This window comes from Hippoglossus stenolepis, chromosome 8 (assembly GCF_022539355.2).
Source record: "Hippoglossus stenolepis isolate QCI-W04-F060 chromosome 8, HSTE1.2, whole genome shotgun sequence".
Classification (NCBI taxonomy): domain Eukaryota; kingdom Metazoa; phylum Chordata; class Actinopteri; order Pleuronectiformes; family Pleuronectidae; genus Hippoglossus; species Hippoglossus stenolepis.
The window spans coordinates 7498406-7524038 of NC_061490.1; the positions used below are offsets into that span (position 1 = coordinate 7498406).

Genomic DNA, 25633 nt, shown 5'->3' on the forward strand with positions numbered 1-25633 from the left:
TTTCCACCACACAAATGTGTTGAACTGCTGGTTTCATGTTGTTATATCATCTTGTGCTCAGTACTGTAACCACCCTGTGCTGTTTTACATATAAAGGGCTTTTCAGACTGGAGATATGAGTCTATTGTTCTCCTCTCCGACTAATTATGACTGACAGGAAGAGGGTGAACTATATGGGGAAGGGGATAAAGACACAAAGGGAAAAAGGCAATGCAATGTATCTTAGGGAAATGAAAACAGATAAAAAACTTTGTTTGAGTAACACTGACAGGTACTGTCCATCCACGTCGAAGCATCTGTGTGACTTGTTCAGTGGAGAATGCTAATCTGTTAACAATACACTGGGGTGAAGGGTAGGCCAGTGTAACACTGCATGCATGTCAGTGGATGGAGATTATCTTGATAAATGATCTCAGCTATCAAGGAAATCACCCACAGATACTCCAATAAGAGCAACTGGTTTTTGTATTTGGAGTTTCCACATCCAGAACCTCTTTTGCCTCACAGTTAGGAGAAATGACACCCAACCACCATGACATCAAGATTAATGTTGGCTTATGCTGTGGCTCAGGAGGTAGAGCGGGTCGTCCTCTAAGGTTGACGGTTAGACCCCATTCTCCCCCTCTCTAAGTGGCAAACTGTCCTTGGGCAGGATACTGAACTCCAAATTGCCCCTGAGGGCTGAGCTGGCTGTGTGTGACTGATGTGTGATCGAGAAAAGTGCAGCACATAGATGCATTGTATGAATGTGTGTGATAATGGGTGAATGGTGAGAAAAACTGTAATTTGAGTGGTCATCAAGACTATAAAGCTTTATATAATTACAGACCATATCAATTCAAACTTTTCCGTGTTACTGTATTAACATTTGGTTGTTTTGTTTTTATCTCACAGCACACAGACCTGTGTCAGTACATGGACAAACACCCTGGGGGCCTCCATCCAGACAATGTGAAGGTACGGTACCTTTAATCATGCTGCTCTCAAGAAGTTTAGTATGATAACTACATGATAAGAACATTATCTTACGGTCTAATAATAAGTCCCTAAATATAAAAAGAGTTTTCTCCCGTGATGAACGCATGAGTAGAAACAGGCACTAGTTTGACCTTGAAGCAGTTGGTCTTTTTGATGGTTTGATGGTCGTCTGATGACAGATTTGTCTTTTTCTTTCATTTAAACTTTTTTCTTAAATTTTTTTCAAATATAAAACCCTGTGATTAGTCTTCAGATTACGTCAGTGTGGAGAAAGTTGCTTTCAGCTTTCACTGCAGACGTACTCGTCACTTAAATGAGGAGTCACAGCTACAACTGAGACAAGCCAAAAAGTGCAGTGGACCTGTCACAGTCATTTTAGATTTCCAGATGTCTGGTGCCTTCCCTCTCTTAGGGAGGAGTGTTTTTAGTCAATTAGTCAATAAGGCAGTAACATCTGGTGTATCTTGCAGCTTGCATTTCATTCCAGCTTCTGATATCATGAACCCCATCATAGTTTAACCCAGACTCCATAGACTGAAAGCAAAACAATGTATCCACTATGCTGTCTTAGTCTCTCATTTTTTTACCAATTCAATTTTTTGCATGTAGTGTTCTAATTAATAATATGTATTTTGTTATCACTGTCATATTTTGGAATCTAGTCCATTCTACGTTAGTTTAAATTTATTATGTCATATACAGAGTATCAACAGTATGACGGCCAGTCCGTGCATCCTGAGGCTACATCTGCACTGATACATTACAAAAGAGGATTTAAAAAGATATGAAAAATCAATCTCTTCTTGGACGGATGACGATGTGAAAATTTTGAGAGTCATTTGAAGCCAGAGATTTAATAACTAAAAGGAGACCAGCAATGTTTCCAAAAGAATCTGCTTCAGGGGCTGGACCACTCCAGAGTAGTGTAGTGTGAACAGCAGGTGTGAACACAGCAGAAGTGATTTGTTTTAATAAATAAAATCTGTTAATGTGGATGTAGCCTGAGACTCAGATATATGAGGAACATAATTATCTGCTGCAGGAATCAAATCTGAACAGAGTTTTCAGATTTTCATAATATACCCCGCACACACTGGTTATATATTATTACTCATTTACCAAAGTGAAACTTGAGGCCTTAGACATTATTCCATCCATTGTATTCTTCTTTTTTATTACATTACATTACATGTAATTAAGCTGACACTTTTATCCAAAGCGCTTAAAGACACTTTTAAGTTATGTCTCTTTTGGGGAGTGTAATTGCCTCACTGCCCATTTGGAATTCAGGTTTTAGAAAGTGCCACTAATTGTTCTGAATTATTCTGAAACAAAAAACCTATTCCAGGAAGTGGAAGTGCACGGGTCAGGAAAACATCTCAGAGCATATAGAACAGATCATATGGACATCGTCAATGTCTGACTAAAGGACAAAACTTAAGTGACTTAATATTTAAACCAATTTAAACCTCACTTAAATATTTTTAGATCTCTTTTCTAAATGTTTATTCAAAGATTTTCTATTATTTACAAAATCCCGTCATCCTGATGATAACTTTGGCTCTGTAGCTGACATTAAGCAGATCATGAACTCAGAGAGATGGTGTTAGTGTAACTCATCGTTCACTTTCTCTCGTGTGATGAGGGATCAGTCTCTCGTGTAGGAGGCATTTAAATGAGCAGGTATAAAGAAACAGTGTCAGAGTGAATGAGGCCATGTGATGGTGTGTGGGGGGGTGTTAGTATGTTCTGTCATGCAGGGAAGTGACAGTTCAGACTTCATCTGTTCAATAACAGCTCGTACCTTTTGCCACTGAGGATTTACATAAGTAATCTGTGTTTTTCCTGCTGACAGCAGCCTCATTGAGATGCACATGAATAATTTAGGATTATTCTGAGAGTGCAGCAGAGGTGTTGCTGGGCCCTGCTGACTTTGTCACTCTCTGGTGAAATGTCTGCGTTGTGACTTCTAATCTGATTAAAGGGTTTGTGCGGCTCTGTTTGTGTGCAGTCATGTAATGCTGACACCACTCAGCATCAATTCAGTGGATGTGTTAATTCATCACGATGAGTGTGGCACTTCCTCTCTTCTCAAAGTGCGAATTGAATTGTCTGATTGCCAACAGAATCTAACTGGAATGTAATTGCATTGTAAAATATATAGTTAAGGGCATCACATGGTCAATGGATAGAAGTGCTGATACACATTTTATTATTGTCACCAAACCTGGTGGGAATATCACTTGAGAATCCTATTGGTCAATGGTTAAAGTCAACAAAGTTATGGTCAGATAAGCACATTTTCCAACATTTCCCCAGAAATCAATCAATCAAATTTAATTTGTGTTGCCAATATTCATAAATCAAAATGTATTTTATCGGGCTTAACAAGATGTGACGTCCTCAGCCCTCACCCTCCAGCAAGAGTTAGGAAAAACTACTGCCCAAAAAACCCAAAACATAACAACATAAAAGCCTCAGAGGGAGCCACATGTGAGGGATCCCTCCCCCAGGACAGACAGAGGTGTAATAGATGTCATGTGTAACAGAGCAACAAAATAACACTATTAATACATGGATGAGAAAGGACAGTGTCTAACATAAACGGAGAAGTGTATCAATGTTTTCATACGAAACATAAAGTCTGACATAGATGAAGGAAGCAGTGATGACAATTGTAATGATATAGTTTATCTAAGCAATCAAGTTGTAATTATAATCCATAATCAGTTGCCATTACGGTCCCGATTTGATCCACCATCACGATCCATTACGTGGCTGCAGGAATAACAGAGAGACAACCATATGATCATGTCATAAAAACGTCAGAAATTCACATCACGCATTGTTGAAAAATGTATTTTGCAGGTGTCCTATAAGAAAATTGAAAACAACCTGAAGCTTTTATGGATTCAAAAATATTTTATGATTCTTTATGATGAGAATGATGTCATTAAACCTCACTATGATGATATAGTGAAATAATGCAAATTTTGCAATCAATCAGATTACTGACAGGATTACAGATTATTAAGATTAACCAGTCGTTATAGACTTTATCCAGATATATGATGTCATGATGATTTCATAGTGAAATTGAATTTACACATTATATAAAAGTTGCAAATTACGCCCCCCCAATGCTTTACATTTGTGTATTTTGTGTTCGACTCTCTTAGTCATCAGTAAAATAAAAACTATCACTACTGCTCAATCAAATTAACTCTCACTGCTAATATAATCATTGGTCAAGAACCAGAGAGGGGTGTGTGTGTGTGTGTGTGTGTGTGCGTGTGCGTGTGCGCGTGTGCGTGTCTTTCTGTTGCTCACTGCAGTTTAAGATTGATTCAAGTTTCTGTTTGATGAGCCAGAGTCAGATCTATTGGAAACTGTCTCGTTCAGCACCGTTGACTTTTTTTTTCTCACCCTTGAACTTGGCTGCAGTTTGTTAGCAGCGCTGCTCTAATTGAACACAAGCGAGTATGACCTCATCCAGATTGCTGCTGAAGTGTTCTTCTGATTAGATTGTGGCCGAAGGACCACATGTCAATGACATCTCTATAGATCAATGAGACACTGACACTCACAAACATGTCCACGGATCAAATAACAGTTAGCGTCCACTCTAATAATTACATTAGCAACTGAGTCATCAGTGTCCTGTCAATATGAAGGACAGATAACAGCAGGGATCTGGGTGATGTACGAGAGTTAAGTGTTGATATTGTTCCAGGTTCGCTGCAGTGACCTCATCATGGATCATGGTGGCAGCTGATTGTGGATTATGATTACAAATAAATTCCTTAGATAGACAATAAGACTATTCTCACATATACTGCCATTAGTGTCAATACCGCAATGATTAATAATATGTATTTTGGAATCTAGTCCATTCTACTTTAGTTTAAATTCATTTAAAGTCATATACAGAGTATCAACAGTATGACGGCCAGTCCGTGCATCCTGAGGCTACATCCGCACTGATACATTACAAAATAGGATTTAAAAATCAATCTCTTTTTGGATGGATGGCGATGTGAAAATGTTGAGAGTAATTTGAAGCCAGAGTTTTAATAACTAAAAGGAGACCAGCAGTGTTTCCAAAAGAATCCGCTTTAGGGGCTGGACCACTCCAGAGTAGTGTAGTGTAGACAGCAGGTGTGAACACAGCAGAAGTGATGTGTTTTAATAAATAAAATCTGTTAATGTGGATGTAGCCTGAGACTCAGATATATGAGGAACATAATTATCTGCTTTTTTTTTGGGTTGTTTAAATGATTAAGGGCTGTACAAATACATTAGCTTGATTGATTAATATCTTTACACCTCACTGAAACAATTCAATTCAATTTCATTTGTGTAGCGCCAAATCATACTGTACATTATCTCCAGGCAGTTTACATAGAAGACCTGAAACATTGTAGAGAAACCCAACAGTTCCCACAATGAGCAGCACTTTGGCGACTGGGATGTGTGTGTGTGTACATGTATGTACTGTGTGTAAGAGCAACTTTACATACATGTGTATGAAATAAAAATGAATGCATGTGAAAATGCAAATGCCTGTATCTGTGAGTCTCAGTATACATATTACAGCCCTCTTAATACTTTTCACAGTCGTGTCTTGCATAGGAGATGAGTATTGAGATAATCTAATAGGCAGTGGGATATTACTGTGAATATAAACATGCAGAATGTTAAAGGTTCAAGAGAACCTTGTCGTGGTACTTGTTTGTGTGATTGACAGGCCTCTCATCCAATCAGTTTGCTGTTTGCATGGGGCCTCTCCATCCAGCCTACACTCTGACCGAATCTAGATCCACTAGCTTCAGTAAGTGCCAAGAAGAAACATATGGGAGACAACAAAGACACTCAGTCGGTGTTGTTCTGTGGTCTGTGCCGTCGTGTTTCAGTCGTGCTATATTTACACACAGAGGCCCTGCAGTACAACTACACAGCAGCTCATTAAAACACAAGCCAATGACAACTCTGCCCATATCTGGAGCTTTATAGTCGTGTCAGCCCAGTGCCACAGCGCTGCTCTCTTGATTCAGGCCATCAAGGACAACACTGTAAAGGCGGAGCTGAAAGATAAGGGATCTTTTCATGCCTGCTGGCAGATGGTTGGATATTTTCACTCCATTTAACACTAGTTCGTTTTAGTCCTCCCTCACTTGTACTCATTACAGCAAAATGCTGCTTTGGAGGTTTGTGGTGCAGAGGTGTGTGCTCTGAGCAGCACTCTTGTCAATGTTGAATTTTTCCCAATCCATAATGGCCTCACTAAAATGTTCTCCTTGATACAGTTTGAACTCAATTATTGTGAACTTAAATTTCAAAATATCAGTCTGTCTGTTGGCGATGATGATTAGACTTTCACTCTCTGTCACTAGGTTTGTAAAGACGTCCTTGCCAAAAAACAAGACTTTGTTGTTCAAATATCTGGCAGCTCTGCAAATAACGACAGTTGTTTCTGATAAGCGATGGCAGAGACAGAGTGATGTTGATAGTGTAGCATTATATGAGCCTCCTAGGAAAGAGTTCAGTGAAGATAGTCGGGCAAACACGTGACTTTGTCAGTCAGTTATGAGTCTAGTATTATTGTAAATGTCGCAAAACATCATGAATATTTAAAAAATCGAACAAAACCAAAACTAAATTGTTACAAAATTCTATAAAAATAGTATTATAATATTGTAATGACATTGATGTTATGTTTCATGCCAGGAAAGCACATTGATATCAGGCACATCATTTTAATCTACACTCGCTGTTACATACAGGCAATTATGTTTCGAAGAGTTATCTTTTCAATCATTAGCACAGTTTTGTTCATTATGATCAATAAAATAGATAAATTGGAAATTAAATGAGGTGCATATAAAATTCCAATGCAAGTATATGTATGATCATCATTATGGACGAATAATTTACTTAGCAGTAATTTTTCTCATAACCATAAGCAGCTATGTAGTATTCCACAATTCATATCTACAGCAGGAGTTATCACTCAGGGTCAACTATGGGCCAGTGCGTTTTATTAAAAGGACTTAATGAGTTTTATCAGATGTCAGGTGTCCTTTTTCACATTAGTCAGTTTGTACTGGTTTGAAGGCAAATACCTACAAAACCTGCACGCTAACACGCTAAGCTAAGACATAACTGCTAAACATCAGCACACTTTGTTTTTTGTCATGTTACCATGCTGGATGTAGCATTTAGCCCAAACTCTAAACTACCATTGACTATTACACAAAATGTTTTGGGGAACATTATCTGTGACCGTGTCAAAAGGTACAATCAGACAGTTAATGAAGGACTTGATTTCATTAAGTTTTCAGTTGGTCAGTTGTAAGTTTTCTATTCTTTTTTTGATGACCACATGACTTTATCATCAGGTCCATTCCTCTCCTATTCAAGTCTAATCTGTAATGAGTTTCATTGAGTTTACTGAGAGTGCTCATGTTCCCCAGTGGATACACTTCAACTTCAGGCTCTAATAGAAGAAACATTTAAGTGGTGTTTTGTCCATCGGCACTTTTGTACCACCTCTAGTGGAGCTTTCGACTATTAATCTCGCTTTGTTGTGTCCCAGTTCAGTCAGCCTTCATTCCTGATGCCTCTAAGCTTGTTAGCTTAGTGTCTTGCATATTAACACAACTCCTGAACCTTTCTTTTTATCCCGTGTTACGTGAAACTGAATGAACCCCACTCAGCCGCTGTCACTTTGATAAGTTGCCTCATGCGTCGCCGCTCATTGAATATCAGACAAATAGCTCCGCTGCATCCAGCTGATACGTAACACAGAGCCAATCTGATCCGTACATTTTCACAACACTTATCTTCCTGTTGGCCCTGGGCATGATGGCAGTTCCGTCATTAGAAGAAATGGTTGCGTGTTCATCGGTGTGCTGATGATAGATTGGTGTGCAGGCAGTAGGGTCACTCCTCAGGTGATAGATTATGTTAATGGATGATTTAAATATGATCATGCTGCTTATTTGCATCATGATTAAACTCTCACACATGCACAGACACATTCTAGAGATTCCGCAGGGCTTTTCTCTGCAGTGACAGAACGATGTATTTTCGTTGTTGATGTGATGAGCTAGGTTCACATTAGCAGGATTCTTATTTGAGCACAGGATTGTGTTTTAGACAAAGAGATTTTTAGCCTTGTATGATGTTTGTTGAAAAACCTTTGAAGGATTTTTCACTTAGATACGTGTTAAATTCCCCCTGATGACAGTGAGACTCTGCAATGGAAAAAGAAAAACTGTAAAAAAAAAAAAAGTAAAACGTACAACAGTGTATACTTAACAACTTTGGGAGAGAAGCCAAGTCACAGAGCGCATTGCAGTAGGAAATATCAAATCACTTAACATTCTGTCGCTATGCAGCTAATTGCAGTGTGAATTGGGTCATTAATGTTTCAATGAAGAGCAGTTAACTGATCATGAGGAGGGCTACCCAGCCACCGACAACAGCTGTGTACTGTCTTCTGTAAATGTGGAGTGGCTTTGTCAAGTCTGAGAGAAATAACCTGGATTTATAACAAAAATCTTACACCTGTGGAAACCACACCGTTACCACCGCTATATTCTCCATAGTGACGGCCAGTGAACTTCCTGCAGACCGCTTTCCTGAAAACCTGATTGAGAACTGAAGAAAAGTTTGTACTCTTTCTGAAGGGAATTACTGAAAGGTAATCTCTCAACCTATATGCAGTGATATCTTAGGTGTGAAATATGAGCCTGTTTCTCAGAAGCAATTTGTGATATAATATAAAATATTATATGCAGATATCAAACAGTGGCGCTGTCACTTTTCACAAATGACTGTCATTCACAGACTGTAGATAAAAAGTAGTGTAGGGTCCTTGCATGTTTATGACTAACTTGTAGGTATTGTGTTTATTTTGATTAGTGAAGCAGGAGGAACAGCTGCAAATTACAGCTTTTATGGAGCATATCAGTTGGAATCGGCCCCTGAGCATAACGCCGCTGTGCATGTTAAGGATTGTGGACATCACTTGTGTATTTTTTACCAACAAAATACACTTGCACTATAAAAATGAAAGGTGACTCATGGCTCCTCTCAGGGTTCAGTCCCATTGCTGGAAGCCTCCAGAAACCCATTCACTTTTTACATCAGTTCTCTGTGGAACCTTTTCCGTTGAGGAACCCTGTTTTACAGCATGGTCTGGAAATGTTTAGGGTGCTTCAGAGAACAATTTCCTAAGGTTGTTCAAGGACCTTCAGCATATTTGAGGTCCATTATCCCCCATGCTGCAACTGCTGGACCCTGAAAGACCTGCTGAATATTAAAATACATTCATCAAAATGCTGAACTGTAAAACAATTACTTTTCAGTGAAATGGCTACAGCTCCACTTACCAACCAGCTTTGTGGCCTGGTGCTGTCAACATCTGTTCCAGCTGCTCTTGTTTTGTTTGACTGACAAGTGAAAACCCAAACTCAATCTGGTAATGCAACAAATCCTCAGATTAGATCATCAGAAACCACGGATTTTGGCATTTTTGCTTGAGATATGAAAATAATTGCCAGCTGTTTCTTTCACAGCTTAGACTGCAGGGGTTTCTTTCAATTATTTTAACCCCCCCTCACTTGTAGCTGAGTGAGTTTGTCTGATAAGCAGATGTCTGATGTTTCAAGAACCCCTACCGTTCACCGCTGACCATGTTGAGGCTGTTTGACCTGTACGAAGAGTGGAGACCTCCCTTTCATTTCTGAGCTGAAGGTTAAATCTGGCCAATTATTGTCAGAATATGGCCCTGTCTTGACAATACACTATTAATATTATTAATATTATTATTATCATTGTCACAATCAGTCACAATTCAGTTATTCTGACGTCTCCTCCAAAGCCCTGAGCACCTCAGTTTCCCCCTCAACATTAGAATGCAGAGATGTCTCCTGTCGAAACCAAACAAAAAAAGAAAAAAGGCCTCTTCAAGGAGATTCTGATGTTTGGATGAAAGAGCTGACTGGAGAGAATAAATGCCTGTTTTTCTCTCTATTATTGCCTCGCAGCTGCATTTTTTACAGTGCAAAGGCTTTTCATATGTGTGTTTGATATACATGAGTAAACACACATTTCTCATGCTAATTTCCGGCGCCGCAGTTCATCTCTCACCCGCTGAGTGCCAGTATGGTAAACCGCTGACCCGGTGACTCTGGATGCCAGACAGGGCCTGTCCCTGATTGGACTCCTCGGTGCTTCAATCCGCCTAATTGGCCACAACTACACGAAAGAAACGAGAGGGGAATGCTGAAAACAGAATAAAACTGAACTGTTGATCCTCATTATTTGTTGATTGACATGTTCTATCAAATCTCAGACGCAAAACAAGTTTTTTCTTTTTTTTTCTAGCCCTGACATTTGGTAGATTTAGGGTTTTTTGGGATATCCATGTTTAAAAGCTTGCCCCAACAGCAGCAAATACACGTTATGGCATATTTCTTAGCTACATTTGTTTTCTGGATGTAGTGTGTGTTTTTGAGCTCTGTACGTAGTTGGAGGGACAATGTTTAATTTCACCAGTAAGATAATTGGCTGTTGTTAATGGATTTGCTATAATTTGAATCAAGCTTATGTTTTGTTAAATATCTAGTTATTGTTATTCATGTCAGGTTCAGAGGTTCCCCCATGGGTGCTCTGAAATACATGATTTTATCAAAGGTATATGTGTAACTGGACTTCTAGATAGATAGATAGATAGATAGATAGATAGATAGATAGATAGATAGATAGATAGGCAAAATTAATACATTCTCAGTTCAGTAATGATTGTTCTGCTTTAAAGGAACAATCAATACAAGTTGAGTTTTGTTTGAGTTTTTCATTATCCCCCAATAAGGCCTTATGTTAATCATATGCATATTATATTTTGTGTATGATTCAGCATCTCTTAAAATATTTCCATTTCTTTCCATCATGATGCAGTAACTCTTTGGTTCACACTCCAACAAAGTAGGTGTTAGTCATAAGTAGTAAGTAGTATAGTCTCTCACCTATTCCCTCTCATACGGCCCAGTATCAGCCAGTCAACACACTCTCCCACCTCCACATGTCTTGTGAGCAATGATTTTCTTGTTGGATGCTGTCCGTAGAGGTTAAGTGCACAACTTTGCACCGATCAGCCTGGTACCAAGTTAGAAGTCTTAGGGATCTTACCTGTCTGTTTTTCAAGCTTGTGATGGCCACTGCGCCATGTTCAGTAGCAGACTGAAGGTCTTGTGGAGGCAGTTCCCGACCATGTGGAGTCACGCTCCATATCACACAACCCAGGTCAGAACCGAGGAATCTGTTGGGTTCACAGGTTATTTTCTAGCCTAGTTAAGTGCACTCACTTTTGATGCATTGAGTTTGTGTTTTGGGGCTACAGTTCTATTCTGTATTCTGGCCAAACATATCCACAACACAATATTTAAAAGATTACTTTACCCATTTTGTTCTTGCCTGCATATTTATTTATGTGTTGTAAACCCAATGCAGGAAAATGTTTCACCTTTTCATACAATACATGAAACTATGTGTATGTGTAGGCATACGGCTGCCTTGTGTATCCTGCTTCGGATGAGTTGTTTGTGTACATCCTCAGAAGTTGACGCTATACGTCTGAAGATGCAATACGCACAGGAACAGAAGGGCTGTTGTAGGGGCAGATACTCGCAATTGTCACAACATTGTTGCTATAGGGGCCTCATACACAATCTGGCTCTGAGATTGCTCTATCTGCTGCGATCTGCCATGAACCGTAGGCTAACCTTCTCCAGTGTCGCTGTGGTTCTTTTATTCACAGAATGCTCATCCTGAAATTCTTTATGGTCTAACTTCTGTGGTGTGCCCTCAACTAGAACGAAGTATGAGACAATTACTCTCACGACACATCTGCTATATCTCCAGCCTTACAGTAACTAACTTCAGCTCTTTTTTACATCCAGTACAGGATTCTTTTTACAAACATCTCAGTGGCAATGATACAATTCCTTATTATCTGGTATAAAAGGGATAGTCAACACAAAATTCCAACAGCTTCCTTCTGCTTCATAGCATACACTGAAACTCAAATGAAACACCTTTGATGAAGGATGAAAATGTGTTTCTTTTGAACCACTCTGGGTCAAGGTTCAGTGATTCCAACTTTTCCCCCCCACGCTGCCTTCCTGTCCCCTGTTGTCAGCGTTCCTGCCACGCGCTGTGGAATCGATTTGCTGCCCCGCACGGAAAATGAAAAAGGAGGCAGCATGCCCTGTCCATCTCTGTCTTTCACACTTACACACATTTCTACAGTCACCTCTCTGTCTCGCAATCGGGAAAAAGAAACACACACTTTTCTACACCAGGCAATTACCGATAAAACATCATGAGCCAAGATTTATATACGGAAGAGGCAGTGTTGAATCAGGAATAGACAGTTTCATTTATCACTCGGACCGGTGCGGCGCTTCCCAGGGATTCAGCTGTGAAATCAGACGTGCTGTAATGTCTCATCTGTTTGATGGCTCTTCAATAGTCCAAGTGCAGAAAATGGTGGGTGTGTTCTTGATGATGGCTCCAAGATGTTGTTTGTGTGTGTGTGTGTGTGTGTGTGTGTGTGTGTGTGTGTGTGTGTGTGTGTGTGTGTGTGTGTGTGTGTGTGTGTGTGTGTGTGTGTGTGTGTGTGTGTGTGTGTGTGTGCCTTTTATAAGAAAGAGAGCATTTCATGACAGTATTTGTAAATGACATGTGGTGTTCACGTCTGTTCTCATTTAGAATAGAGGGAAGTCACAGCCTTATCCATCAATAGGTTTTTCTACACCTCTCTGCACACGTCAATGTGCCTCAACAGAGAGATGTAGATTAGGCCAGAGAGGAATGGGAGGCTAGTTATTAAAGTAACATTTATATTCATGGAAATTATCTAGAGTGTGATGGAAAAATATTGCCCTACTTATAAAATCTGTCTGTTTGTAAGTCAAAGCTCCTCCTATAAAAAGTGTATTTCCTCTTCTCTGTTCATGTATATGTTCCAGCTGTTCCTGTTCCAGTTACTCAGAGGCCTGTCCTACATTCACCAGAGGTACATCCTTCACCGCGACCTGAAACCACAGAACCTGCTCATCGGCGACACCGGAGAGCTCAAGCTCGCTGACTTTGGTAATTATGCAGGCGATTGGTGCTCTTATTCTGGGAAGCTTTTAGATTTTAAATGTTAGAGTGTCTGTGAAACCTGGAAATGATGCTGAAAGTCAACTCTGTCACTGTGCTTGGTGTGCCACACCAGTAATAATGGTAGCATAAGACTGCACAATATCAACTAGTCACTAATTTCATCCCATGGTACAGTATGATGACTGATAATTCTGTTTAGCATCCTCACATCCTGACAAAGAGATTTTCCTCTAGTCTTCATGGGTCCAAAGTTTCATGCCCTAACTCAAAAAGACCAGGAAATGTCACACCCACACTCGAGCCTGCCTATTATCTGAAAACTGGGATCCAAACCCATGCAGAACAGAGAAATGCTTGACCTGAACCCAAAACAGACCCGTCTCTCACTCAAGGGCTTGGATCCGAGCATGGTTCCAAACCTTTATGGGTCCCAGGCTGGTCATGGCTCCTTGGGTTTGCATAGACGCATAAAGACCTCTAAACTCTTCCGTGTAAAACTGTTAACATGGTGAAGATAAGGAGGAATGATGTTGTTGGTTCCCCTGTGAGCCCCTGGTAATTACATTTTGATCACCTGTAGTGTGACCCATTCCCTGAGCGATTGCAAGCTGCAGAATCGGATACATGGATTATCTCAGAAGTTAAAAATACCCTCTTGTCTAATTCAGCCATATGAAGATTCTATGTTTTCAGGAGACTTTTTTTTCTCTTTTCCCAGAACTGGGGTGGCTTTGGGTGGTTTGTTGGACCATCCTTCCAAAATGTTGGCCCAGACAATATCTTGAAAACTTAGTTGTCGTCTTGATCTTTTCTTTGACTGACTTTTCATCTGGTGTTCCACTCAGACAACAAATTTAATGAAAAATGTAAATAAACTTTGCAGATTGCCATGAAAGTTAGTGAGCACATTCATGCACCTGTCTGTTTGAGTCAAAGCCTAGTAAGTGTGTGTGTGTTTCTTCATGTTTGTGTGTGGGTGTGTTAGGAACCCTGCCTGAAGTGGCAGCATATGGCTTGTATCCATGCTCGGTAAACACTGCCTACAAGGCTCTTCTGGCATCCTGGGGGGCAGACAGACTGACAATCCAGCCTTCTGTACACTTCATCCATCCATCCATCCATAAATCCTTGAAACTCTCCCTCTCCTTTACCCATTCATCTGCTCCACCCTCACACCCTCACACCCTCCCACCCTCACACCCTCACACCCTCCCGCCCTCTGCTGGGAGGAGGCTTCATTAATAATGCAAACCTTGTATTAGTGCAGAAACATTACCGTGAGGGAAATGAGAAAGAGAAAATAATGGACAAAATACAAAATGAGAGCAAGAATGGAAATCCCTGGTCTGTCGCTGGAGCTGTGCTCATCAACAAACACACGCACACAACACAGAATCAGCCTTTGCCTGAGGGGTGCCAGATGACGAAGGTGAAGGCCACGGGAGTGTGTGTGCGTGTGTGTGTGTGCGTGTGAGTGTGCATTGTGTGGCCGCCAGGGCTCCCTGTGGTCCCAGGCCTTGGCAGCAGGAATACTAACGGCTGACAGCTGAGGCCAGTGGCGCTGGTTGAGAGGGATGGAGGCAGAGTATCAACAAATGAGGGGCTGAGGGGTATAATGAGGGAGGGGAGAGCACTCAGTGTGAAAGAAGCCTGGTAGCAGGGAGGATACAGAGATGAGGAATGGCTCTGGTGAAAAATGTTATTGTGCGGGCAAATGACAGACGAGGATTCTGGTAGAATGGATAAAATGTTGGTTGTGGTCGAAAAGTAAAAACAAAATTCTTCTTACCACTTTTCCTTGACCTTGATGGAAAATATCATGAGATCACGGAAGGATTGAGAGGAGAATTCCAGAGGAGAGTCAACTGCAGTGCCGAGAGAATCTGACGGCACTTACACAAGGTTTTTCTTTAAATACACTTTATAACACTTGTAAGATAAGAACAGTGACAATTAATGATATATAGTCTTGCAATAAAAGTACAATTTTCTGTGCAAAACTGAACCACACAAGTCAGGACGTTTTCAGTTTATAAATGTGGTGCATTTAACCATCAATTATTCATAGATAGCAGCAACAAAAGGGAGAGAGACTGTTGACAAGATAAACAAAACAAAAAGGATTGAATAAATATAATAGGATAAAAGGAAAATACAAGTAGAGAAAGTTGAGTCATTTAAATAGAAATTAGATAGAAAATAAGGAACAGAGAAAGGAGCCAAAGTAATTTATATTCAGACATAATAGAATTCCACTGGCATGGGCACTTTTGATATTTTTCTTACATTGAATCCATAAATGTGTTGATGCATTAAACAGAGGGCTTTGATGAAACAAAATAGTATTTAGTGTCTATTGTAATGATGATATTGTTAACTGTCCATTAATAAGGCTTATTATTAGGAAATGGTTCATCACTTTAAATGTTGCTACAACAAGCCGTTGTGGGACGGTATCATCTCCTATGGTTTCATAAATGATGAGTCAGTGTTTCCTATGCTGAAGGAGATAAGAGAGGAAGTATCGAGGCTGCTTTCCTTAGCATTTAGAGAACTCTAGCTCTTATCACGGCTGCCACTTAGATACTTCTGAGTCATTGCACTTAGTCAGGAACCTTCCGAAGCGAAAGAGACAGTTCGACCACAAGCTGCAGTTCCCAGAAGATTCTTATCAAACGAGATGTATGGAAGAACAGTGGTGCTGCCCTGACCTATGTGAGCGTGCTCAGCTAGTATACTATACCACGCACCCAGTGGGGCCATATAAAACATGGGGGAGTTCACCTCTAGTTGGCAGATTCTTCTTCTTGTTGCATTTACTTTAAATGACCTCTTTGACCTTAAAATGTCCACGTTAACAATGTTTTGCGTGTTTCAAATATGTATATTCAGATTTGTATGACATTTTCTGCACATATTTGGAAAGAGGAGAGGAGCAGCAACATGTCCACACTTATAATGATACTACTGACCATTCTCCACTGTTAAGAGATGTTTTTTAAGTTTTATGTTTACAGAATAGTAGTTAGGCCGACCATTAGCTGACTTAACGGGATGGCAAATTTTTCTTCAGCCAAAGAGGTGAGGGTTCCAAACCCCTGCTGCTGGTTGCGGAGGTGATCCAGATGGTTCCCTCTGTTCTTCTGTGGGTTTACTCACTTTTTAATGAGCTGCACAAACAACCAACACATAAAGAGACTTAAATGTGACCACATGTTTCATATCAAGGCTGCAGCTAGCTGACTTAAGCAGCGTGTGGGGGCTGATTTATATTGTTTGTGTATAGTGGAGCTGTGTGGACCATTATCTCTGCACACAAACGCCTACCATGGTGTGGATCAGACATTTCATACTAACATTACCTACAACACTGTGTTTGCTAATTCAAGAATCACACTCCTATTCAATTCCTATGATCGACGTTAACAACATTTTTTTAATTTTTATTCATTGATTAGATTTTTACTGTTATCTTTTGGTGCTAAATTTGTGCTAAATAAATAAAATTGATAGATTGTTTAATTATATAAAAATGGAAAAGGCATGCCACTCTACCTCAAACGTGTTTGACAGGTGTGGGGCTCCACAGGTTTTAAACTAAATGATGAACATGGTCAACTTTTTCACTGCTCAACATTAGCATGTGATCATTGACTGTTTCGACAAACATGCAGATGACTTGAAAGATGACAAGGAAGGAATGTCGACCCCAGGTCAATATGGCTTTGAGATAATTGTCAATTTCAGTGTCAACAATGGTCTTTTCTGGTATTTAAGTAATGGATAGAATTTGTACACCACCTGCAGCTTCTCTCCTTGGACTCTAAACAAATACTTTTCACAGTTCCACTGGTAATAGTAGCTGGAATCCTCAGGGCTCCGGTAATATGGTAAGAAACATGTTTCAGGGTCTCCTCCCTTCACAGTACCTTCACAGGACAGCATCTCAATCAAATGCACAATCTAATTGTTGTAGTCAGTACATTACCCATAACTAGAGAAAGATTGACAGATAGATGTGTGGGGTAAATTGACAATCTTGCCTCAGTAATAGGGAATATGGGGGTGGGCATATGGTCTGTAAGCATCCAGTTTGTTTTAATTGGACCTGACAGCAAGAACCATTCAGCATGTTGAGCTGCAACATGCAACAAATTGGTTTAAAGCATGATGACACCGGCGTCAGCAAGCATGTTTTGAAGGGAACGTAATTGCAATCAAATTACATTTTCTATTAAACTCACGAGGATTTGTTATTAATTTAGGTATTTGGGAAGTTGTAAATATGTGGCAAGTACATCATTTAACTGATGTAAAATGTTAAAGTCAAGGTTAGATTTGGTTTACAGAAAAAACCCAGTGTTCTGTACCAAGAACCAACAAGCTGGTTTGGCATTTTTGTTTTGAAAGACCGTTGGCTGTCTGTCTGCTTATGTGCTTTTAAAGGATGTGGAAGAGAGAATGAGGGCTCAAGGCTTCCACAGACCAACCAGCCAATCGCCCTGTTCTATTTCTTGCACACCAACGATAATAAGAGTAATATGTTTATGAATCTATAGGTTATGAACCATTTAGGACACAGGTGTTGGATTAAAGGAAAGTAAACGGTAGTTCAGTATATGATCACAGCTAAAGTAGCTAATGTGTTTAGATGTGTGTGTTTTATTTTCTGGGCCGTGGTTGTGGTGTAAAGTAACAGCTGCTGGGATAATGATGTGTGAGGAGTGAAGCAATGTGACAATGGTGCTGGAGGAATTTGTCCGGCATCTGCAGCAGACTGCGCGCCTCTCCCCAGTGTGCTGTTCCACCCTGCGCCTCACGGTAGCACCAGGGCGAGTGGGCCGGTGCTCGGCTGTGTGAGCGCGTGTTTGTGGAGTGTGGATTTTTGGAAGTTGCAGATGGTCGTTTGAAGTCCATTAGATGAATAGAGGCTACAAATGTGTGCATCTGTGTTTTTTCTGTCCAAACCTGAGACCAGACTGAAAATAATGTGTGTGTGTGTGTGTGTGTGTGTGTGTGTGTGTGTGTGTGTGTGTGTGTGTGTGTGTGTGTGTGTGTGTGTGTGTGTGTGTGTGTGTGTGTGTGTGTGTGTGTGTGTGTGTGTGTGTGTGTGTGTAATGACCTGATTGGTTTCATGTAGGCAACTATAATGCAGAGCTCATTACCAGCCACTCTGTTTTGGGAAATGAGCTGGGACTATGGCAGGTGGTGTAAACACACACACACACATTTATTTTCAGTGAGCCAAATGCAATATCCTTTATATTTTATTTTAGAATATATGACTAGATGGTTAATATCCCTTGTAAGTTTGATAGTTTTCTGCACAATTTAAGTTACTAACTATTAGTAGATGTTAGCAGGTGTTAGGGGCCACCAGCAGATGTACGGGACATAACTTCCCTGAGCACCTTAGCATCATCAAGTGTTTTGGCCTCGTAATCAATGATCCGGGCCGAACTTGAGGGTACGCTCAGGCTAAAGGTAACTCTGGCTACTGGCTTGTTTGACAGTACTATGAAAGCCATGTGGCTGCTCAGTAGATCAGACAACATTACCTCTATGCCTTTTTAAACTAAACGCTTTCCCATTTTAGAACATAGGACAAGATGGAGAATATCCCTTGTATGTTCTACCGCACTGATTAATGCCTTCCGCCAGTTGATGTCATGGGATGTTAGTGACCACCGGCGGATGTTAGTGACCAACAGTCTTCAGTTGTGTACCTTAGCGTCATCAGGTGTTTCGGCCTTTTAATCACAAGACACCCTCTTCTAAGGCAGGCCCACCACAGGTTGATCAGACCTGGGTGCATGTCCCTAGCATCGTGGGGCCCAGTTGGGATCTTTACTCCTGATCCAGAGCCATTGGCTGCAGCATTCTGCAGTGTGTGATGTTTCTTTTATGGTCATGCACAGGGCTTGTCCACAGATCCCCAGATCTCTGAGCAGCCTGATGGTGGATGTTGCAAGGAAACCTCCACAGGGCAAACTATTGCTTTCCTGCCATGTTGCTCTTCTCTCCTGTTCAGATGGAGCAAGGATGTAGCCATTGTGCCTGGTCATATATATAAACTCCTAGTAAGTAAATGGGAGTATTTGAGTCTGAACAGTAAACTTAGATCCAGTGGGTGGGGAACTCCAGCCTCCTGCCACAGACAGAGACATAAATAGATCTGGTGACGAGGTGATGGAAATGTATGGTTTTCACTTCTTCCTAGTATAAATGAGGTAACTGGGAAGAGGTGGGAGAATGGACAGGGAAGCTCAGTTGACTGAAAAAGGGAAACAGGTGAGTAGTTGGATTGGTCGGTCAGGTGATGAGGCTGGGGAATGTCCAGCCACCAGGCCAAATACAGCTTTGTAGCCAGTTTGATCTGGACCACGAGGTAATTCATGAGAACAAAACAATTGACAAAAGAGAGAAAAAATAATAACACACAAAATGTAAGAAAATGATTGTTTTGTAGATGTAAAAACAAGCCATTCTGTCTTGTTTGCGGGGACGTGTTCCCATTACATCTGGGACACAAGGTGTATAGCGTCTCAGAATGAGCCTGGTGCGGTTTGCCTGCATGCAGCCTGGAGACACATGTTTCAGACTTTGAAACTACTCAGACATGGAAATGGCTTTGAAAATGAAGAACACTTAAAAGTATAGTTGAGACTTTTTGATATAATGTGGGATGTGGTACTGGTCCATGAATATTAAAGACGTAATTCAAAAGTTTGGAAAGCACTTATTCACTGTCTTTACAAAAGTTGGTTGAGAGGATCAATATCTCTTGTCTGCATGGTTCCTTTAAAGCCGTAGTCATGACGTGGTTTTAGCCTAGATTAGCATAAAGACGGGAAACAGGGGGAAACTGTTAGCCTGCGCCTGTCAACAGTTATTTGACGTTTTGAAGGAGTATCGTGCTGAAGCTGTTTTTTTATCAGACAACCTGCGCTACGCTAAAGACACGGTTCTCATTTACATATCCACAGCATTCATTGACACTTAATCATTTTAATGAGTTTTACACAGACACCCGTCATTACCTCGATAGATTGATATGGCACATGGAATTCCAGTGAGAAATAGCAGTGCAGCTTGAAGCAGTGGTGAGGCTCACTCAGAAAATAGAAAGTGTATTTCCCACAAAAAAAGGTTTATATGAGGGTATGAGTCTCGTAAATCGAGGTCAGAGCAAAAGTGTCTGAACCATAAACTGTTCATATGGATGAATAACTTGACTTGCTCCTATCCTTAAGCCAAAATATCCTGGATTTGAAATGCTGCCATCTTACCTCTCGGATGTCATTTTAAGCCAGAGTCTGCACAGTGGCGATTAGGGAAGCGAGCCACATTAGCAAGGTCATGCAGATAAGGGGCGCTCGACCAATCACGAGTCAGTCGCTGTCAAACATTTTTCATAGCATTAAATAAGTAATTAAAACCAAACTTACCAAACCATCTTCAATTCGATGTGTACTTTGACTTGATAGTTTGTTCCATGTCCTATCCACTTACATAGAAGAGGCAGGGTCTATGACATATACTTGAGCCAGCCACCAGATGGTGATCAACAAGTTTTGGCATCAGTATTGGGGAGCCGTCTTGTCGTCCATCTTTAAATACAGTCTGTGGTGTGAACCTGTAGTGTCGCTCTCAGGTCTGATTTTTACTTTGGCCTACAGATGAAATCACACTGATTTCCCCCATGTCTACAAACGTGTGACTACAACAAATAGTGCCTTGTGCTACATGTGTTTAGGAGGGGTGGCAGTGAGTCAGAATTAGTTCAGAATATGTTTTTGTTTCCCTCCGGGAAATGATTTCAAACAACATTTAAATACCTGCTGGCAGCAAACTGTCTAGCTCCCAATCTGCTGCCTGGTAGAAGAGGAGGAGGAGAAGCAGGCAGGAGCTACAAACTGCCGGTAAAATCCAAATGAACTTCAAAAGAACACTGGGCTGGTTCCCCTGAGGAAAGAGACTATTTTAGTCCTTCTCTCTATCCCTGTTCATCCTGTCTTACTCCAGTTTCCAGCCCACCTCTTCCACTGTGAAGTATATTTTGTTACCCGTGTTTTTGTGTGAGATATTGATGATAGTGAAAAACTAGAGACCCGTGAGCAGTGCGTGTGTGTCTGTATGTGTGCGTGCATGAATCCATAGGTCAGGTCTTTGAAGTAGTGCTCTTTGGACTTGTGGGGTTTTGAGGGGGAAGGTCAGTAGTAGCGTCCACACCACTGTCCCTTTCCTGCTAACTTATCTAGCGAACAACAAGGTGATCCAAATGTCAAAGCACATGAAAGACACCAGAACAAGCTCTGCTTCTTAGTACGAAAGAATCAGTATTTGAACCACTATATCTATCTGGCTTACATTGTTTCTTTACGTAAATCATGGTCATAGGCAGTGTTGTGCAAGTTCACACTTAAAAAGAGAAAGCTATTGACAATGATAATATAGATAAGACTGGTCAGATGCTTCAACTCAATGTATCATTTTGAATTTGTTGCAGATATTTGATCCTGTATCTGCATCTGTACCGATTTATTCATGAAAGCCCCTCAAGTATCCCTGATATGCATATCCACGCTGCGTCTGAACTGCTGTTAGCATTAGCCATGCTGTACCTGCATGCCAGTACAATGAAAGTACAAATACAAATACTACAACGACACAAATATTGGAACACTAGTGCAATGTGTTAAATAGTTTCATAACGATATATGACCTGTTAGTTTACTTTGACACAATAGGTGAGTGTAATAACCATAACAAAACCCATACGGTTACTTATTCAAATCACTACCAAACAACATAACAAATTTAGTTTAGTTTTTTTAATGTTGTGTTTCAAATTTGGATATGATCTCTGTCAGTGATCAACACTGACGTTTGTTGCACATTGACCTCCTCTAACCTACAACCATAATATTTGTCATGATGTGTAATTTCACACAGATTTTGCTTTGTTCCCTTTTACTCTGGAATAAACTTGTCCATATTACAAACAAGCCAGCCTCCTACTACTGAACCTTGTTTTATGAGTACATGTTGTCTCAACTCACACACCGCCCCCTGCATACACACACAGAACTCCTGCAATGGAAATGATAACCTCTCAGTGTGAGTGTATTGATGGTGTCTATTCTGTGTGTGGAAATTACAGGGCTTGGCCTTGATGAATTCTGTCTGAAACCCCTTTTTCTCCCGTGGGTGTTCAAACACAAGGAAATGTTAAATACCCCTTCCCTCATCTCATTTGTTCCCCCCTGTGCTCCTCTTCCTCCCACACACAGGGGACTAGCAGCAGGGCAGGAAGTACTTTTTCTTTACCAAGCTAAATGCTTTAATTAAGCCTCTCTGACCACTTGGGAAGAGCCAAAGAGGTAATGCCATCAGCCTCATTAAACCTTGCTGCATCTGCACTCTGCTCTACAATTAGCTGCCATGGGAGGCACCAGATACTTAACTAACCTGCCTTTGTGTTGCTGCAGAAATAAATGCTAGAATGGGGTTAGAATAACCTGGGAAAGCTTGTGCATTTATAAAAACCCTGGAGAAGGTTTTGAAATTCAGCAACTTTGTGTATTTCCCAAAGAGAGATGTATCCAGCTGTCGTATCACCAAGGATTAAACACAGACTAGTATAAAAATGGCAAATGTGTTAGGATTCACAGAAAGACTATTTGTGAAGAACACAGTAGGCAAACAGGAGGTGGATGAAAGTCGAGAAAGAGTTATTTACAAAAATACAAATGTGACAGTGAACAACAAGTCCAACCAAACTAAAGTGTGGGCGCATGTGTTGAATGGGCGAGTGGGTGGATGTTCTTGAATGAGGATCAGGTGCATGGAGGAGCAGGTTGGAGGAGCAGGAACCTGGAGTCAGGCCCAGCCAGCAGCACACACTAACAGGGGGCAGAGCAGAGAGGACAGGAAAAACACACACAATCCTACCACAGTGTTGGCCAGAAAAAAAAAGCCAAAAGTTCAAAATACTAAAGAATTAGATCTGATCGTTTTGGATGGAAAATACGTTTTTTTGTCCGTTGGGTTCACCTGTTCAAGTTAAAGATCTTCTAACAAGTTTTGCATTTGGAAAAGCAACAACAGAATGGTCGCAGTTCAATGAACAGAAGTCAGTTCAAAGACAGGACAGCAAAAAGTAGATATGAATATGATGCCTTCAACATGTACACATTGGATTATAGAGATTGCAAGATTTAGATATTTAACAAGAATATATTCAGACCATTAAGCTTTTTGTCAAGCAAACATCAAACCTTGCCATCATCAGCTGTGGATTGGTGCCCTTATCCTGAAACCTTATATATCTGGGAATTACACAACCTCTGCTCCACTGATTCTCTCAGGTGACACAAGTGATTAAATCGATGACATTTGCAGTTGATATTCATAGTAGTTGGGTCGAGACTAGTGGTGCACCGATGTATCGGCCGTATATCGGTAGCGGCCGATATTCGCCTCGTTTACTGCTATCGGCGTATCGGCAATAAACTTGACTTTCACCGATAACATTGGCCGATATTCATTGGTATGTTTTCTGCAGCCTGCCAATCTGGCATCCAGATTATGGTACACTGACGCCGGGTTTACACCGGGCTCTGAAGCGCCGCGCAGCGCCAAGGAAAGCCAGGCGCCTCCCATCCCCCTGTTAAACCTTTGTGGTTCACATGGGCTGCGATGCGCCGCGCCGCGCCAGCGCCTCTTCCACCGATGGTTTCGGCGACGGCGTATCGCGCCAGGAAACAGACTGAAAATGATTTTAAATGATATAAATGACATATTTGATATGATATAAATGATCAAATATGCATCCCATACTTTGTTTCCCTTCTGTTGTCCTGGAGTTTTAATTTTCCCAATTTTCCCAATCACATAATTAAATGTCCCCCTCTGCCCATCCACTACAGCCACACAAGCAGTCATATAGATAAAAAGAGAGAGAGGGGGGGGCTAAAGGCTTGCTTGGAGAATACGTCATTTACCCCCGACACCCGACATTGAACGGGTTACATAGAACAACCAGCGGAGAAACACGGGCTGACCGACGCGCAGAAATGCGGGTCTGGTGTGAACAGCCAGGCGGCTGCGTGCTTGAGAATAACGCTGCGCGGCGCGGGGCGGCGCTTCAGCGCCCGGTGTAAACCCGGCGTTACACACCAAGAAGGCCACATGCAAGTAATAAACAAATATCGGTATCGGTATCGGCTATCGGCTAGATTGTTGTTTTAAATATCGGTATCGGCCAAGAATTTCCATATCGGTGCATCCCTAGTCGAGACCTTTCCTTTAGCGCCACCTGAGGGCTAAAATTGCTGCTTACAGATTAGCAATGTAATATACAGGTGAAAATATTAGGAATTTTAGTGTTGAGTGTTTTATAATTCAACAGATCTCAGTTCAATCATCAGAAAAGAGGGCTCTATTTTTAGGTTCTTCCATCAGTGCCTGTGTGAAGAAAAAGCATGCTCATTCTTTCATCTTTGGTTCATTGAACTGCAATATGGGACTTAAGTAGCAGTCAATCTCAATCATGTAAATGATCAGGTTTTGACAGAACAAATAAAGGGGAAAAAATAGCATTAAAGGAATATGGAACGATTTTAATTTGAAAAAGATCACTGCAGGATGTGCGGTCTGCTGCATGACAACAAGTAAAACTGCTCAGCTGCAACACCAGTACCATACAAACCACCAGTATCCACAGTGGCTCATCTGGACCAGTCACTGCAAATGTTTAGTATTTGTGCTGGAGGTCAGTGATCCACTTTGCTGATGATGGCATAGGATACAATTTTAAAGTGATGATATTTCATATCCATGAGGTCAAAGGTCAACTTCACTGTGACACTCACATTTTGTGGGAAACTGCAGCTCAACTGGTTGGTGGAAGCATACAAAGGCATGGTTCTATAAATAGTCTTTGTATTTACAGGATTCATCCGAAGTTTGATTGTTTTTACCAGGCATGGCATTGTGGTTTGTCGTATTGTTTTCAATTTGTTAGTCTGTGTTTGTGTGTGTCATCATCAGAAGTGAAAACTGGAAAGTCCTGTGGTCCTGGAGACAAAGTAGATGATACCAGGACCATAGCACTCTCCAGCTTTCTTCTCCCATGGAGGTCATTCAGTGATCACGCCTTCTCATTCTATGCTGTTGTGCTCTCCTAGGCCTGGCCAGAGCCAAGTCGGTCCCCAGCCACACGTACTCCAACGAGGTTGTGACCCTGTGGTACCGGCCTCCAGATGTCCTGCTGGGATCCACAGACTACTCCACCTGCCTGGACATGTGGTGGGTACTCCTCACCTCTAATCCAGAGATCCCCTCATACACTCATTATACTCATCACTCTTTGTTTAATAAATCCTTGACTCATTTAGATCTTCCCATTAAGATTTAGATATGTCTGTTCAAGGGGGAATGCAGAACAAATCCTGAGGTGGAAAAAAACTTATTA

General features: G+C 41.0%; 1 protein-coding gene across 2 annotated transcripts in view; it reads left to right on the forward strand.

The window, feature by feature from the left end:
- cdk14 (cyclin-dependent kinase 14) overlaps positions 1-25633 on the forward strand; it is a 151061-nt gene that overhangs the window by 56783 nt on the left and 68645 nt on the right. For both annotated transcript variants that reach the window (XM_035163227.2, XM_035163229.2), the window contains 3 exons: positions 895-957; positions 13017-13140; positions 25347-25467. In XM_035163227.2, the coding sequence (XP_035019118.1) occupies positions 895-957; positions 13017-13140; positions 25347-25467 (308 nt within the window). The remainder of the gene's footprint in view (positions 1-894; positions 958-13016; positions 13141-25346; positions 25468-25633) is intronic.